The sequence below is a fragment of the Glandiceps talaboti genome, chromosome 12 (genome assembly GCF_964340395.1).
Source record: "Glandiceps talaboti chromosome 12, keGlaTala1.1, whole genome shotgun sequence".
Lineage (NCBI taxonomy): Eukaryota > Metazoa > Hemichordata > Enteropneusta > Spengelidae > Glandiceps > Glandiceps talaboti.
This window is the reverse complement of record NC_135560.1, coordinates 3,154,484-3,170,043: the sequence shown is the minus strand read 5'-3', so window position 1 is coordinate 3,170,043 and position 15,560 is coordinate 3,154,484. Positions and strand designations below refer to the sequence as shown.

General features: G+C 36.1%; 1 protein-coding gene across 2 annotated transcripts in view; it reads right to left on the bottom strand.

Annotated features, from left to right (window-relative positions):
* Window positions 1–657: 657 nt before the first annotated feature.
* LOC144443255 (neuroendocrine convertase 1-like) overlaps window positions 658–15,560 on the bottom strand; it is a 79,429-nt gene continuing 64,526 nt past the window's right edge. Inside the window, exons 7-14 of one of the 2 annotated variants that reach the window (XM_078132685.1) lie at window positions 13,981–14,153; window positions 10,890–11,203; window positions 9,808–10,056; window positions 7,178–7,338; window positions 6,897–7,030; window positions 6,301–6,447; window positions 2,394–2,429; window positions 1,590–1,722 (exon numbers count right to left, since the gene is read on the bottom strand). In XM_078132685.1, the coding sequence (XP_077988811.1) occupies window positions 2,406–2,429; window positions 6,301–6,447; window positions 6,897–7,030; window positions 7,178–7,338; window positions 9,808–10,056; window positions 10,890–11,203; window positions 13,981–14,153 (1,202 nt within the window). In that variant the 3' untranslated portion in view covers window positions 1,590–1,722; window positions 2,394–2,405. Of the gene's footprint in view, window positions 1,723–2,393; window positions 2,430–6,300; window positions 6,448–6,896; window positions 7,031–7,177; window positions 7,339–9,807; window positions 10,057–10,889; window positions 11,204–13,980; window positions 14,154–15,560 lie in introns of both variants that reach the window. The other variant, XM_078132684.1, reaches the window with a different exon arrangement.

The window sequence follows — 15,560 nt, the reverse complement described above, 5'->3', positions numbered from 1 at the left end:
TAAGATGGAAGTACTTGCAGATTTGCAGTGCGCGAAAATGTCCGAGTGTAGCTTTATCGCCATAAGCTTATTTTTGTACGTATGTATGTATGTATGTATGTATGTATGTATGTATGTATGTATGTATGTATGTATGTATGTATGTATGCATGCATGCATGCATGCATGTATGTATGTATGTATGTATGTATGTATGTATGTATGTATGTATGTATGTATGTATGTATGTATGTATGTATGTATGTATGTATGTATGTATGTATGTATGTATGTATGCATGTGTGTGTATGTATGTGTGTGTGTGCATGCGTGTGTGTGGTGGGGTTATGTGTGTAGGTAGGTGGGTAGGTGTGTATGTATGTATGTATGTATGTATGTATGTATGTATGTATGTATGTATGTATGTATGTATGTATGTATGTATGTAGGTAGGTAGGTAGGTAGGTAGGTAGGTAGGTAGGCAGGCAGGCAGACAGGTCGGTAGGTGTGTATGTAGGTAGGTACCGGTAGGTAGATAGGTGTGTGTGTACGTGTGTGTGTGTGTGTGTGTGTGTGTGTGTGTGCGCGCGCGTGTGTGTGTATGTATGTATGTATGTATGTATGTATGTATGTATGTATGTATGTATGTATGTGTGTGTGTGTGTGTGTGTGTGTGTGTGTGTGCGTGTGCTGTTTGCTTTTTCTTGCTATCTAATAACATAACCATTGTTAGAACTTGTCAATATTCCCCTTTGACCACACAGTGTGTAAATTATAATTCTTTGCTAAAGCATTTTAGATATCTGTGGAATAACCAGAGTACAAGGTGAAATCGATTTAATGCAATGATAACACATGTATTGGTAGTGTCAGTATATTTGAGTAAATGTGTTTTATACTACATGGTTTGAAAGGAAACAAATGTGATACCTGGAAAGGGGAGGGGTGTGTGAGGGTGCAAGGCCTATATTGTGTCGGTCAAAAGGGGAATATCAAAGTAAATGGATTTGTTTGAGGTACGTATCGATAATATATTTCATGATTGACAACCTGACGGTTATCGATACAACATATCTGTTGATAAGTGCAATTCAGCACAGTTGAACAGTAGGGGGAATTCCACATTGTTAACATTGTAAAGTCACAGTAAATCTAACTATTATGTTTTCGGACAGATAGCTTATTTACTACTTGCTAACTAAGTCATTGAACCCAGTATACCCGACAACAGCTATCAAAAAGGTTTTCTGTTTATTCCAGATTGTGAAATATGGCGGAATGGGCAGGATGGGACATATTTGTGGTGAGGTTAGGGTCATTTTGATATAAATGATATACTGTATACATAGTTATGAGTACTGTGACGTTATGTTATGTTATGTTCGTTATAAGATTCTTAAGGGGAGTATTAGAGGGATCCCATTTATGAGTACCCTCTGTAAAGGCTTATACAATATTTCAGAACCTTTTGTTTTATCTTTTATAATCGTTTTCCTTCCCAAATAAATATTTCAAAACTTGGGCCTCGTACATTTGTTTTAATGATGCTTCTTCCTCAAGTTCTTTTAACATTTGATAAGTCTTCATGAACGCCTCAGGATTTTCTGTTTCATCGTCAATATTTCCAGAATCAATGAAATCGTTGTCTTTATCATTGGTTGAGTCGTCGAGGGAATAAATAGAGTCTTCACGGTTGTCGCTGGTTTTAATTTCATATGCATCTAAAGGAGTATCTACCAGCTTCTACAAAGAAAAACACATTTTGATTCAAATATCCATCGACAGGAACATTAATCAAATTGAATAACCATACCTTTCACAAGCTAAACACAAGTCATCGAAAACTACAAAATATCCACCATAACCTCTCAGCTATCAATGCATACATGCATCTAACCTTTGACCCAATACCTCTCCATCTGTACACAAATAAACTAATTATTCGGATTAATAGTTATGTCGTTCGTTGTTCTGTAGATGATAAATTGTCAGCAGTGTTTCCCAAACATACTAGACTATCACAGGTGTAAGAGTAGTGTTTTGTTATGCATTGACAAAATGACTGAATTGAAGATAAACTAATGTATTAAATGCTAATAGTAAAAGTATAAAGAACCACATTCCTCTTATTTTACACGTTTGTGTATCTCGGCTACATTTCGTATGTCCTTACCAATTTATACACAAAATATGACTTGTGAATCTAGTGAGCTGATGACCCAGACGTAGACACCAATGATATCATCAAAACATGGCTCACACAATCTAATGAGATTTTACATGAACATGCAAATGAATCGATGTGCATGTGACTTTCAGCTCAGACCAATAGTGGTATGAGATTTCAGTAACCATGGGCAACATGCAGTCCACACCAAATTATGTCACCTGTGAATTGAACATGAATATCAAACCTGTCGTATGACTTATCTGCTCTCTTTTGCTTTTTGCTATAAATGGAAATGACAAAAAAACCAGAAATTACACAACTTAATGTCGCATGCAAACTAATTACGGCTCTAATAGCTAATGATGTCATTATCCTTACACGCTAACTATATTGATGACTAATTTCCGTTCAATAACTATTTTTGTGGTTTCCAATATATTGCTGGCTGGCTATCGGTTTATTGGTTTAGTCGTTTGAAAATATCTTCACTGTATAATTAGAATCGTCAGTTCTGACTACTCACTTACAATATTAGATCATTTTTCATTCATACAAATGAGTATGTAAATGATATTTGAAATCATGACGTAACAAAGCACGTGAAATCATGACGTAATAAAGCATGAATAGTTTATGCTATGAAAACAACGTCATGTCATCACGTGTCTTGCTAAGTTCTATAAACATAGTTTTCATAACGTCAGAAAACTAAATGGTAAATCTATGTACATCATACAAATACAGGCTGTTATCGGTTAAATTGCCAATTACCATACCAGCGTCACAAGTCTTCAGGCATCCTGTTGACTACCTTGATAGATTTCCTGATAAACTGACAGCTTTCATGTTTGTATGGTCTATTTTTAAGTATGTCTTGTTTTTCGTAAACACTCAACATTCATTAGCGGCGGTTCTCATTTTTTCGTGTTCTTGAATATTTGACATTTTCAATTTTATTTTGGTTACGTATAACCAATCAACCAATCATATCGGGAAATGTGTTTATGTTCCACACCATTCTATCACTAATTGTCTTGTCCTACTTTTCAAGGGCGTACTCAGATTTCATGTCAACAATGTACCCCGTCATAACGAGTTTGGGTAGCCCTATATCACCCCTACAACCCGCAACATTTTTACTCTTTTATAACCCAATGTCCTCCATGAAAGCATAAAACAAATCATAATTAAAGTGTAATAAGTCCAATGTATTAATCTGATGAGTTATAAGGTTGAAGGCATTTTGTTCGTTGGAAAGTATGTCAATGTCAAAATTTCCGATTCAAATATCAAATCTTTCCAACTTAAATATCAAATCGTTCAATTCAGATGTCGAATATTTTAATTAAAGTGTCAAAATATTTCAATTACGTCAAACATTTCAGTTCATGTAGTCAAATATCCCAATTCAAATCTCAAATATTTCAATTCCTGCGTCAAATATTTAAAGTAAAAAACCAAATCTTTCGACTCAAATGTCAAATCTTTCAATTCATTTGTCAAATATTTCAACTGAAATGGCAGATATTTAAATTCAAGTGTAAAATAATTCAGATATTGCAATGCGATGTCAAATATTTCAATTCAAGTGTAAAATAATTCAATTCAAGTGTCATATTTGTGTGAAATAATTCAATTTACATGCCAGATATTTCAATTCAAGTGTAAAATAATTCAATTCAAGTGTCCGATATTTCAATTCAAGTGTAAAATATTTCAATTCAAGTGTCATATTTGTGCAAAATAATTCAATTTACATGCCAGATATTTCAATTCAAGTGTAAAATAATTCAGACGAAATGACGATATACTCACAGTTTAACCATAGACGTTGGAGCTTGTCTATGACGTCATTGTAATCCTTTTGATATGACATCATTTTTACAGTCTGTCTATTGTATTTGACATCATTGTAATCATTTTGATGTCATTTTTAGTCTGTCTATTGTCTTTGACATCTTCGTAATCATTTTGATATGACGTCATTTTTAGTCTGTCTATTGTCTTTGACATCTTTGTAATCATTTTGATATGACGTCATTTTTAGTCTGTCTATTGTCTTTGACATCTTTGTAATCATTTTGATAAGACGTCATTTTTAGTCTGTCTATTGTCTTTGACATCTTTGTAATCATTTTGATATGGCGTCATTTTTAGTCTGTCTATTGTCTTTGACATCTTCGTAATCATTTTGATGTCATTTTTAGTCTGTCTATTGTCTTTGACATCTTTGTAATCATTTTGATGTCATTTTTAGTCTGTCTATTGTCTTTGACATCTTCGTGATCATTTTGATATGACGTCATTTTTAGTCTGTCTATTGTCTTTGACATCTTTGTAATCATTTTGATATGACGTCATTTTTAGTCTGTCAATTGTCTTTGACATCTTTGTAATCATTTTGATATGACGTCATTTTTAGTCTGTCTATTGTCTTTGACATCTTTGTAATCATTTTGATGTCATTTTTAGTCTGTCTATTGTCTTTGACATCTTCGTAATCATTTTGATATGACGTCATTTTTAGTTTGTGTATTGTCTTTGACATCTTCGTAATCATTTTGATATGACGTCATATTTAGTTTGTCTATTGTCTTTGACATCATTGTACATTGTACATTGTACATTTCATGTACATATATCCACCTGATGACATATTTACAGTTTGTCAAAGGTTTTTGACATCAATGCAATCTTTTTGAATGACGTCATATTTACAGTTTATTTATTGTCTTTGACATCATTGTAATCCTTTTCATATACTACACCTGATGTCATACTTACACATTGTAGATTGTCTTTGTAATACTTTTCATATGACGGGCATATTTAACATTTTTGTATTGAATTTGACGTCAGTACAATCCTTTTGTATGACGTCATACTTAGAGTTTAAGGGAGCCTTCAGTATTTACAAAGGGGGGAAAGCCGGAGGAAATCACACATGGTCTGTTATGAAAAACATGACCCTCCCCCATTCCCCATTTGTAAAAAGTTACACTCCCCTTTGTCCCATTTTGTAAAACATGACCCTCCATGACAACTGTATATAATGAACGTTAATCAATATCCCCATTGTATGTATACATACATACATACAAATTAAATGATTTTGACTCTGTATTAGAAAGCAATATGTCTACATATAAAGTGACAAACAGTAAACAGTAAAAGACTGGCTAGTGACCTATCTCTTATAATCATACACAATCTAGTTAGTATCTAAAACGTGCTTTCCATGTTGTGTATACTTTGTCTGATCTGGTCACTTGTAAAAGTTCCCTGATATCATCATCATCATCATCATCATCATCATCATCATCATCATCATCATCATCATCATCATCATCACCTTCATCTTCAGTATTGCCATTATCAGTGTCACTTTAATCTGACTCACTGTCACTACTTGAGTCAGTACATGTATCACTGTCCGTGTTCTCTATGACATTCAAAACTAAATCATCATCATCATCATCATCATCATCATCATCATCATCATCATCACTGCTACCATCACCATCATATTTTCACAACAACATTCACGGACAGTGTGAGTGATAAGGTGAGATGGTACTCAACGATTTTCTTACAATATATGTATTTTTATTTGTGTATTGGCATGTAAAGTACTTGTAAAAACTATGTTGAGTGCTCATCTCACTTTTACATCTCAAAACACACACACACACACACACACACACAAACAAATTGACAATAATTGAATCTTCAATTTGGTCACAAAACTACGGATTGTAAAATGTTAAACTCCCCCAAATATTTGTAATGCAAACTATGACCCTCCCCTAAGAATAGGTTTGTAAAATGTGACCCATCCCCGATTCCTCCGGCCTTCCTCCTTGTAAATACTGAAGGCTCCCTAACTATTGTACTTGACGTCATTGTAGTCCCTTCCGTATGACGTCATACAGGTTATCTATTGAGTTCGATGTCATTGTCGTCCTTTTGGTATGACGTCATACTTAGTCTTTCTATTGATTTTCACGTCATTACAAATCTTTTCGCTTGTCGCCCACTATCCGACGTCATACTTACATGTTTTCCTAGTATCTTTGACGTCATACTGACAGTTTGCCTATTATCTTTGACGTAATTGTAACCATTTTCGTATGCCATGGCATCATACTTACAGTTTGTCTGTTATCTTTGACGTCATTGTAATCCCCTTCGTATACACGTCCACGTTCTGGTTGATGGTTTGGTTTCTCTGTTGTACCAAGCAGTTCAAATTCCCAGTCTTCCAAAGTACCAGGTTCGGATTTTTCATTATGCCCTCGCTGAAATGAAATGACAGTCAGTCATACAGTCAGTAAGTCAAGCACTCGGTCGATAATTGCAGCAAAATGCCTATTTAATCAGCTCTTTATTTTTAAATAACGCATATAGTGTACATTATTATGTAACCAAACGGTTAGAGAGGGGTTGTGTTAGTTATTACCTAACATGAAATTCCCATGAAATAAGTTAGTACATTAATATATATATATATATACGGTACCTTTTAAAACCAGTTTCTGATATAACTTTTGACATATGTTGGAGGTTTTTGTCAACAACTCTTCCTTGTAATTTAGTTCGAACTGAGGTTTAAAACAGATTATGTATTTTCGATCCTTTGGTCTATCAACATAGATACGTTGATTTCATCATTTGCTGCCGTGTAAACTTTCGTACAAAGATATCTGTCAACGACATTTCATTTTATTGCCCCTTGCACAATACTTACCAAGTCGCTTACAGTAAGTGTCCAGTCACCCTCCGGATTTTCTCCCCATGTGTGCACTGACATAAATGCCCAGTTTTTAAACCCTTCTCCGGATTTATCTTCTGACCGTTGTGAAAGGAGCATAGTTTTCGTGCCTATGGAGAAATCAATAAGAGTAAACCACTTGTTTCTGACACCTCTAAATAGTTAGTTCTAAGTACAATATAATTTAAGAATTGACTATGCTAATGACATGTACAATTACACAAGCTATTGTAATTTTCAAGCAAGGGTGTACCTACCGCTAGGAGATTCCATGTACATTTGAATTTGTCCACGGCAAGGATGAATTATAGATACTATCATCTTAACATGTTCCAAATATTTAACATCAGCAGACTTTTGATTTTTACAACGACTGCCATCAATCTTGATTGTGATTGAATCACCAATAGGTATCGTCCTGTAAAGATAAACTGACTTAACACAATATTTTCTCAGAATATTCAGCACATGATCGTTTGGGCTACACGGCAACGTACCTCGTTTTGACTACTAAATTTCATTGGGACTTGAAAAATCACAGATATAGAGCTAAATTTCTTGCATAAATCATGAAATTGCAAGACTATACCCTTAAGGAAGGCATTCAGTTTAAATCTGGTAATTAGGTTATATCTTTGGAACGCTTACTTATTCAATATAATTTGGTACATACATTAACCATGAGAAAGCGCATATGTCATAAAGTTTGCTGATTTAGCTTAAAGATTTAATGAATAATTTGCATTAATGTTCGGTAATTAGGCTATATCCTAAGACGGCATACTTCAAATTCATTATAATTCAGTACATACACTAACCCTAACCAAGCGTATGTGTCCTATAAAAGTTGTTGATGTAGTTTATAGTTTTATTTTGAAAAAAATGCATAATTAATATTTTAGGTAATTAGGAAGCTCCAAATTTCATATAATGTGGCAAATATACCAACCATAATAATACGCACCTGTCCTGAGCAGTTTGTTGATACAACGTTTACTTTTAATGAGTAATTTGAATAATTAATTATTCTCAGTAATTAAGTTGTATCTTAAGTATGCACTCCTCAAATTCCATATAATTTGGCATATACATTAACCCTATCAATGCACACTTATCCAATAAAGCCTGTTAGCATAGATTGTAGTTTTAATGAGTAATTTGCATAATTAGTATATATGTCAACCATAACAATGCGCACATGAGGTTGCTTGACGTAGCTTTTACTTTTGATAAGTAATTTGAATTGATGGTCTTAAACAATTAATTTAGCCCATACATAAACCAAGAGAAAGCATACATATCCTCTAAAGCCTGTTGGTATAGTTTTTACCTCCCGTAAAGGGACGTATTAAAATGACGATGTCTGTCTGTGTGTGCCTGTCCGTCCATCTGTTTGTGTATGTATATATATATATATGTGTGTGTGTGTGTGTGTGTGTGTGTGTGTGTGTCTGTGTCTGTGTGTGTCTGTGTCTGTGTGTCTGTGTCTGTGTCTGTGTCTGTGTCTGTCTGTCTGTCTGTCTGTTACATAATTTTCTTTAAAACGGCTTGCTCAATTATAATGAAATGTGGTACATATAATGGTAGGGATAATGGCTAGACCTGATTAGTTTTTGAGCAAGGTCTGTTTATGTTAATTAGGACAATTTGCATATCAATGAAATCGAATAATTAAGCAATATCTTGTTGCTGTTAATTAGATTCGTGTGTAATTTGCTTGGCACATTGATAACGATAAGATATAGATTGAAAGATCAAAAAAGTTAGTAATATCTGTGACTTTTAAATTACAATTTGAATTATTATATTTACTAGAATATGAATTTAAGAGAAATCGGAAGGCTGCCCTCAGCTACCTTCCGATGTCAATGCAGTTAGTGTTATATGTTATCGAGTGAGGACACTGCCTGAGCTAGATATGTCTCGATCAGACCAAATCCAAAACATTTGGTGAGTATACATATACTATATATTTAGATCTCCCTTTGGGTCTAGTGGGCCTACATTTCAATTGAGTAAAAAAATCCCTGTACGATGTTCAGTTCCATCAGAATGCAATGAAGTCACAAGACACGCCGCCAAAGGTAATATATGCGCAAGATGTCATCTGACCGGAAACTCTTGAATGTCTGTAGCTCTGGACTTATCATACATACCATGGGCTCTCCACTGCTGTTGTTCCCTTCAATGGGAATATCCCGATGATGAGCTGCCCATTTTGCTAATTGATATTGTTTGAACTTTCAGGAAATGGGCCATATCTTAATAAGAATGCATTCCAACAATGTGTGTAGGAATGAAAACCTGTGATTTGCCCTCATGGGAGGCATTCAGTTTAAATCTGATTAATTTTAATGCATAATTTGCATAATGCTTTTCGGAAATTAGGCTGTATCTTAAGAATGCAAACTTCAACATCCATCAACCTTATCAAATCATACATTTGTGATATAGTTGCTTATGTAATTTTTAATTCTGATGTGTAATTTCCATAAATATCAATATTAATATTCGTGGGATATAATCAGTTCTTGCCATTACCCTATGGAACATGTCTACCAAATTTCGTTTGAATTGATGCAGCTGTTTTTTTAGAAAATGGTGATACAGATAGACAGACAGACACACACACACACACTTCAACCCCTATTATAAATACATGTACATCTCCTTCCTTACGGAAGGAAAACACTGTTTTTCCAATCTGTAATGGCTGTACATCTGATGAGAAGAAACCAATAACACAGAGACCATATGGAAACAATGGAAAACATAACTACCTGAACTAGACACTCACATAAAAATTTTTAAAATAAAATAAAAAATCTACCTACCCCATCTATTCTAAAATTGAATAATCGGATCCACACATTTGTTTACGCCTTACCTGGCTTCATAGTTAACATCCTTAGCAGTAATGATACATTTTTTGGATTCAGCGACAGAGATCCATTTATCTGGATTAGCCATGTCTATCATAGCCTTGGCATTCAGTATACCAAAACCGAATCTTTCGTCGACCTTTAACCCTATTCCATTTGTTTTGAACGTTCCTGGACTATTGGCCTTTTCTACCGGTCCCGGTTCAGATGTCCATACAATGATATGTTGTACGTCTCTCCATGTCACTTCAGGACTGTAAGACATCATTAGATAGGATTAGTCACCAATATATGTCTTAGGACAATACCAGTCACATTGTAACTACAAGTCATCGAGGAGAAATGATAAAACCATTAAAGCATGAATATTTCTGGCTAAATAAAGAAAATGTTTCAAAATAAATAAAACATGTCAAAATAAAACATGACACAACATGACATGACATGACATGACATGGTTTGTTTAGTAGTTAAACCCCGGTCTATTGTACAAAGCAAAGACACAGGATGGATAACTGAAAGAAGAATACACCAAATTTAATTGTACATTAGCATCTACATCTATTTCTACGCTTACTTGGGTAGAATTTGAATCTGGTTAATTTGTACAACATTATAATTCTCCATCTTTCATCAATAGGAGAATTTACTGAAAATATGTAGTTATATATTTCTCAGGTAGGTCAACATGAAAGTAATAAAACTATGCCTAAAAAACGTAATTTGTGAAAACCTGGAAAGGTACTTGGGATTATGAATGTTTTGGCTTGCATTTCGAACATCACAGAACCAGTGACGCAGCCTCCCATTGTTACGACGTAAAAGGTTAAGGGTATAAATCTCGTATTTGTTTGTTCGAACGCCTACACCTTTGGTTGCATATGGTAAAACAAATGATATAAAAATAAAACGAATTTGTGACATTTATGCCATATATGTTTTATAATTTTTAGGAATTGGGATTTTAATGATAGAGAGAGAGAGAGAGAGAGAGAGAGAGAGAGTTTGAAGACAGTAGTTGAAAAAACAAATCTGTCGATGGCCACATTAATCACCATAATTCCACCAAAAGCATCTGAAAACTTACTTTGCCTCCAAAAGTAAAGCGATTACACCTGCTGCTAATGGAGCAGACGCAGACGTGCCAGTATGCGATGTGGTACATTCATCATGTAGATCGGCACTAACGATCTTAGCATCGCCACCATTGCCACTACTTAGAGTTGTTGCCAAGGTCGAAGAACATCTTTCAGCATACCAAGGGGATTCCCCTCGTTGTGAAGCACTGCTAACTGATACAGTGTATATACTATCGGTGTAACCATCACAATCGCAGTTGTCGTCAGAACCACCACCATTGCCTGACGCCCACACGTAGATGGCGCCCTTGCCTTTACGACCCTGCACACAAAAACATGATGCTTTTCAATTGATCATTGAAACCTATAGTCAAAGAGAACGTTATTGTCGACTTGTAAGCGCTTTTATAGACATGACTGATTCTTTCGTCAACAACTAAATACGGCTTGAGATTGACGCAAAGTACAGTAATTTGAAGGAATGAGCCAATCACCAACATTTTTTTTCTAGTAGTTAAACAGCAACAGTTGAAAATTTCGGAGAGAATGTGCCAGTCTAAATTTAGAATTTTAGTGTCCTTTAGATATGTCTACAGTATGAAATTCAAGCGGGAATTCATTGTTAGGTATCTGACAACTAGTATGTAAGAACACAGACAAGTAGCAGGTCAGTTTCTTTGGCCGGAGAGGGGGGGAGCTCGCTCCATAATTAATATCGAAAAGACTGACCCCAATCACTAATTTCTAAAACACGATGACCCCCTCCACAAACACACACACACACACACACACACACACACACAGACACACACACACACACACACACACACACGTCATATTCACGTGATGCTAGGTATTTGATCGTGACTCAGAGTAGACTGCTTGACCATATGTCTCCCAAACACCATTATGTCATTAGTGACTACACAAGGATGAAATAATTATTTTTAAAAAGTTTAATAGCAACATGATTATAAATGGTAGGGGGAAGAGCTTGAGATGCCGGGAATATGTACACATTTCAGTTGAGGTCCTAGGGGTCTTCATAAGCTGTAGCCAATGTGTAGGTTATTAAGGCAGGGGTCAGAATTTACCGCAGGGGAGCTGGGGAGAAATCATTTTGGTCAAAAATGTTCGCAGCCCCCGCTTTGCGCTCTCAAAAAATTTTATAGTCCCCCGAAATGAACCCAAGACTTTTCGTAACCCCATCCTTTAGCTACACAAATTTTAATGAGTACACCCCGCACACACTTCAGTAAACACTTTGAAAAATTAGGGCATGTAGGAGGCCATTTAATGGCATAAAATTTCAAACCATACACATTATCGAAAGACATAGAGTACTTGAAAATTGTCTTCAATACCCCAATTTTACTCGAGTCAGTACATTAGCATACAACTGCAGGGCTATATTAATTGCACTTTAACTTACCTATTCAGATATATGTTGGCAGACACACACTTTTTCTTGGCTATTGACTGCCTCATAATTATATGTATGGTAGGTAAATAAAGTGTACAATTTTGCAAACTACAAGTTAAACGACTACTCATGAGGTTTGAAAGTTCAAAAAAGTCTCCAGAGAGAGAGAGAGAGAGCGAGAGAGAGAGAGAGAGAGAGAGAGAGAGAGAGAGAGAGAGAGAGAGAAAGAGAAAGAGAAAGAGAGAGAGAGCGAGAGAGAGAGAGAGAGAGGGGAGAGAGAGAGAGAGCGACCGAGCGACCAACCAACCGACAGACAGACAGACAGACAGACAGACAGAGGAGGGCATACACAAATACATTCGCATGGCTGTCATCGAACTCATCACTGAATATAGCTTTTAGAAGGTATTGCGGAGAAATCGCGAGAATTTTTTAATTTACTCTAAACGACCGCTCCTGTGGTTTAAAATTAGGTCCAAATCATGAGCAAAATATCCCCCCCTTCAGAATTTTCATGCCCCCCCCCTTGAACCCTCAATTTGTCCATGCCCCCCCCCCACAATTTCTCCCCAGGCCTCCCCCTGCATGTAATTAGCAACTACATAGGGTTGAAATATTGTTTAAAAGGTTTAATAGCGAATCTTGACAGTTAAAAGATAGGGGCAAGAACTTGACACGGGAATATGTCCATCTTTCATGGGGTTCCAAGGTTCCAAACTTTACAAGACAACACCATCAAGTATTAGGAACTACTCTTTATACGTAGGGTTACAATATGTTCTTTGAAAAGTTAAATAGCATCATTACTGTATAGGTCAGCTCACCTAATGGTAGTATCATTGGTAATTAGTTATTCTAGGTAACATTTCGCAGTTTGGGGTAATGGCGTATTAATCTTTTCACTGAAGAGTAGAAGATCTAGATTAACTTCTTTTTATAAAGTATCTATGAAATTACACCATTACGAAACCTTCAGCTTAGTTAAGCTGGTGAGCATGTTACATGACATGTTCTGTAACAAGTGTGATAGGTAATACATGTGTATAGTTATGCTTGAGCGTCACTCTAGGTGAAGTAATAGAGAATATAGGTAATACACGGGGACAAGAACAACAGCCACAACGCAGACAAAGTCATACCATTTTAGAAATAGATTTTTGTTTCATCACGATCTAAAACACGATGACTCCCCTCCCCATCCAAAATTTTCAAAACAGGATGACCCACCCCCCCACACACACACTGTCAATTTCTAAAACAGGGAGCCCCTCCTGGCTGAATAAACTGACGGGTCCCTAAGGTACACCGTGACGTAGATTTTCTCAAGTCTACGAGATACTTTTAATCTTTATTTGAATAAATATTATAAACATAAATTTGTTCTTTAAATTTTCTTGTGCGTGAAATAGTCAACTAAGTCAGTGATTGTAAAGCAGTAGTGACATCATTTGTAGCCCTTGGGAGACTACTAGCAACTGGAAAACGTTTTAAAATAAGTTGACCACATTTTCCTTCACAAAATTTGAAATGAATAATAGATTCAAAGACATTAACAAAAATCTCCCAAGGAACTGATGCCAGGCAGGCCTTGATGGGGCGCCCTCACACACCCGTCAACTCCGGTGAGGGCAGAGCGACTCGACTCGACATACCGTACTGTCTATCTGACAACGTACCTTGGTGGTTCCTGTTATAAATGCTTGACGAGCCAGAGTACCTGGTCCTTCTACTGTCTTGCCATCATCATTAGGTCCCCAACTAGCACTGTAGATATCGATATGTTCCAGATTATGACTCAGTGAACTTCCCTCTACACTGTCTGTAACCTCTCCATCTAACATTCGAATCCCTGATTGGAAGGAGATGAACATACGTGGTTAAGTTCATACAGACACACGTCTTGTTCTTGAACGATTCTTGGACTGATTATAAACCTAAAACTTTATTTTAAAACGTCAGCGTTCACACATCACATAATGTAGCTTTAGTCTTCTCACTGTGGTAACTCTATTATTTACCATATTATAAGTTAAGCATTGCCATTTATCGATTTTACAATTCCAAACTAAGACTGCAAAGTTGTATTTTAAAATCCGATCTCAATAGACAAGGCAGAAATGACATGTGACAAGAACACGTCCAACTTTATGCTAATTACATACTAAGTTCACCATATAACTTTTAGCATTATTTCAGTATTAATGCCTATAAGGCCAAAAAAAAATCTGGTTCCGGTCAGGGTAAACTTTCTAAAGTGGTGCGACGACGCGCGTTTTTTTTTTCCTAATTTTTTTTTTCGCAAATTAGTAAATACACATTTTTGACACTTTACATGCTCTCGGAAGATGTCATACAACTCTGGAAGTTGGCACTGTTGTATGGCAAGTTTTGTACGATGCGGATCAATCATCCATTAGGGCATCACTAGTCACATTTACAAATTTATCTTATCGCCCAGTGATTTGCAGTTATAATCCCATCCAAGATAATAACGAGTCTTGCCTTGCAACCACTGTATAATGTCATTGTGCAACTTGTAACGTTACATAACGAGAAATAGGTCTGTCCAACGGACGTAGAGGAGGCAGTGTTTTCATTCGAGCACCGTCCATCATCAGTCTGATACGCAGTCTGCATACGCTACGATGTTCGACACGTCTTTCCATCTCATCGCAGATGGAAAGACGTGTCGAACATCGTAGCGCATACATCCAGAGCTAACTGCTTACGCTACAGGAAAATCTTTGTATTCAGAAGGCAGAACGAAACGATCACCAGAACTAAGAACACCTCGAAAGTCAGCTGAATTGATATCAACATTTCGATTACTCACGACGTACTCAAACTTCAGACATTTTCGAAACATGTGAGCGGTTTACCACCTAGCACAATGAACACACTATTTCCCGTGATTCCCATCAACCACGCTCATCGTACATATTACGTACACATATCGTACGGGGGGTTATATTATGGGTATGCAACAGTACTAGAAGAAAAGGGTACCCGTTACCAAATAGAAGTGCGCCATCACACGAGTTAAATTTTTCCGCTAGCCTTGCATACAGTGTTGATCGAAGGGAAATTTTAAATAAGGAACGGGAAAGCAAAAATTATCGGAAAAAAAAGGATCGACGCGGGGGTATTCAGGGCACGCGCGCGCTGACCAGAACCAGAAATATTTTTTTTTTGGCCTAACAATTAATTGGTACACTGCATTGTGGGTAAATTAACAGATACGGTTATCTTGTGAAGT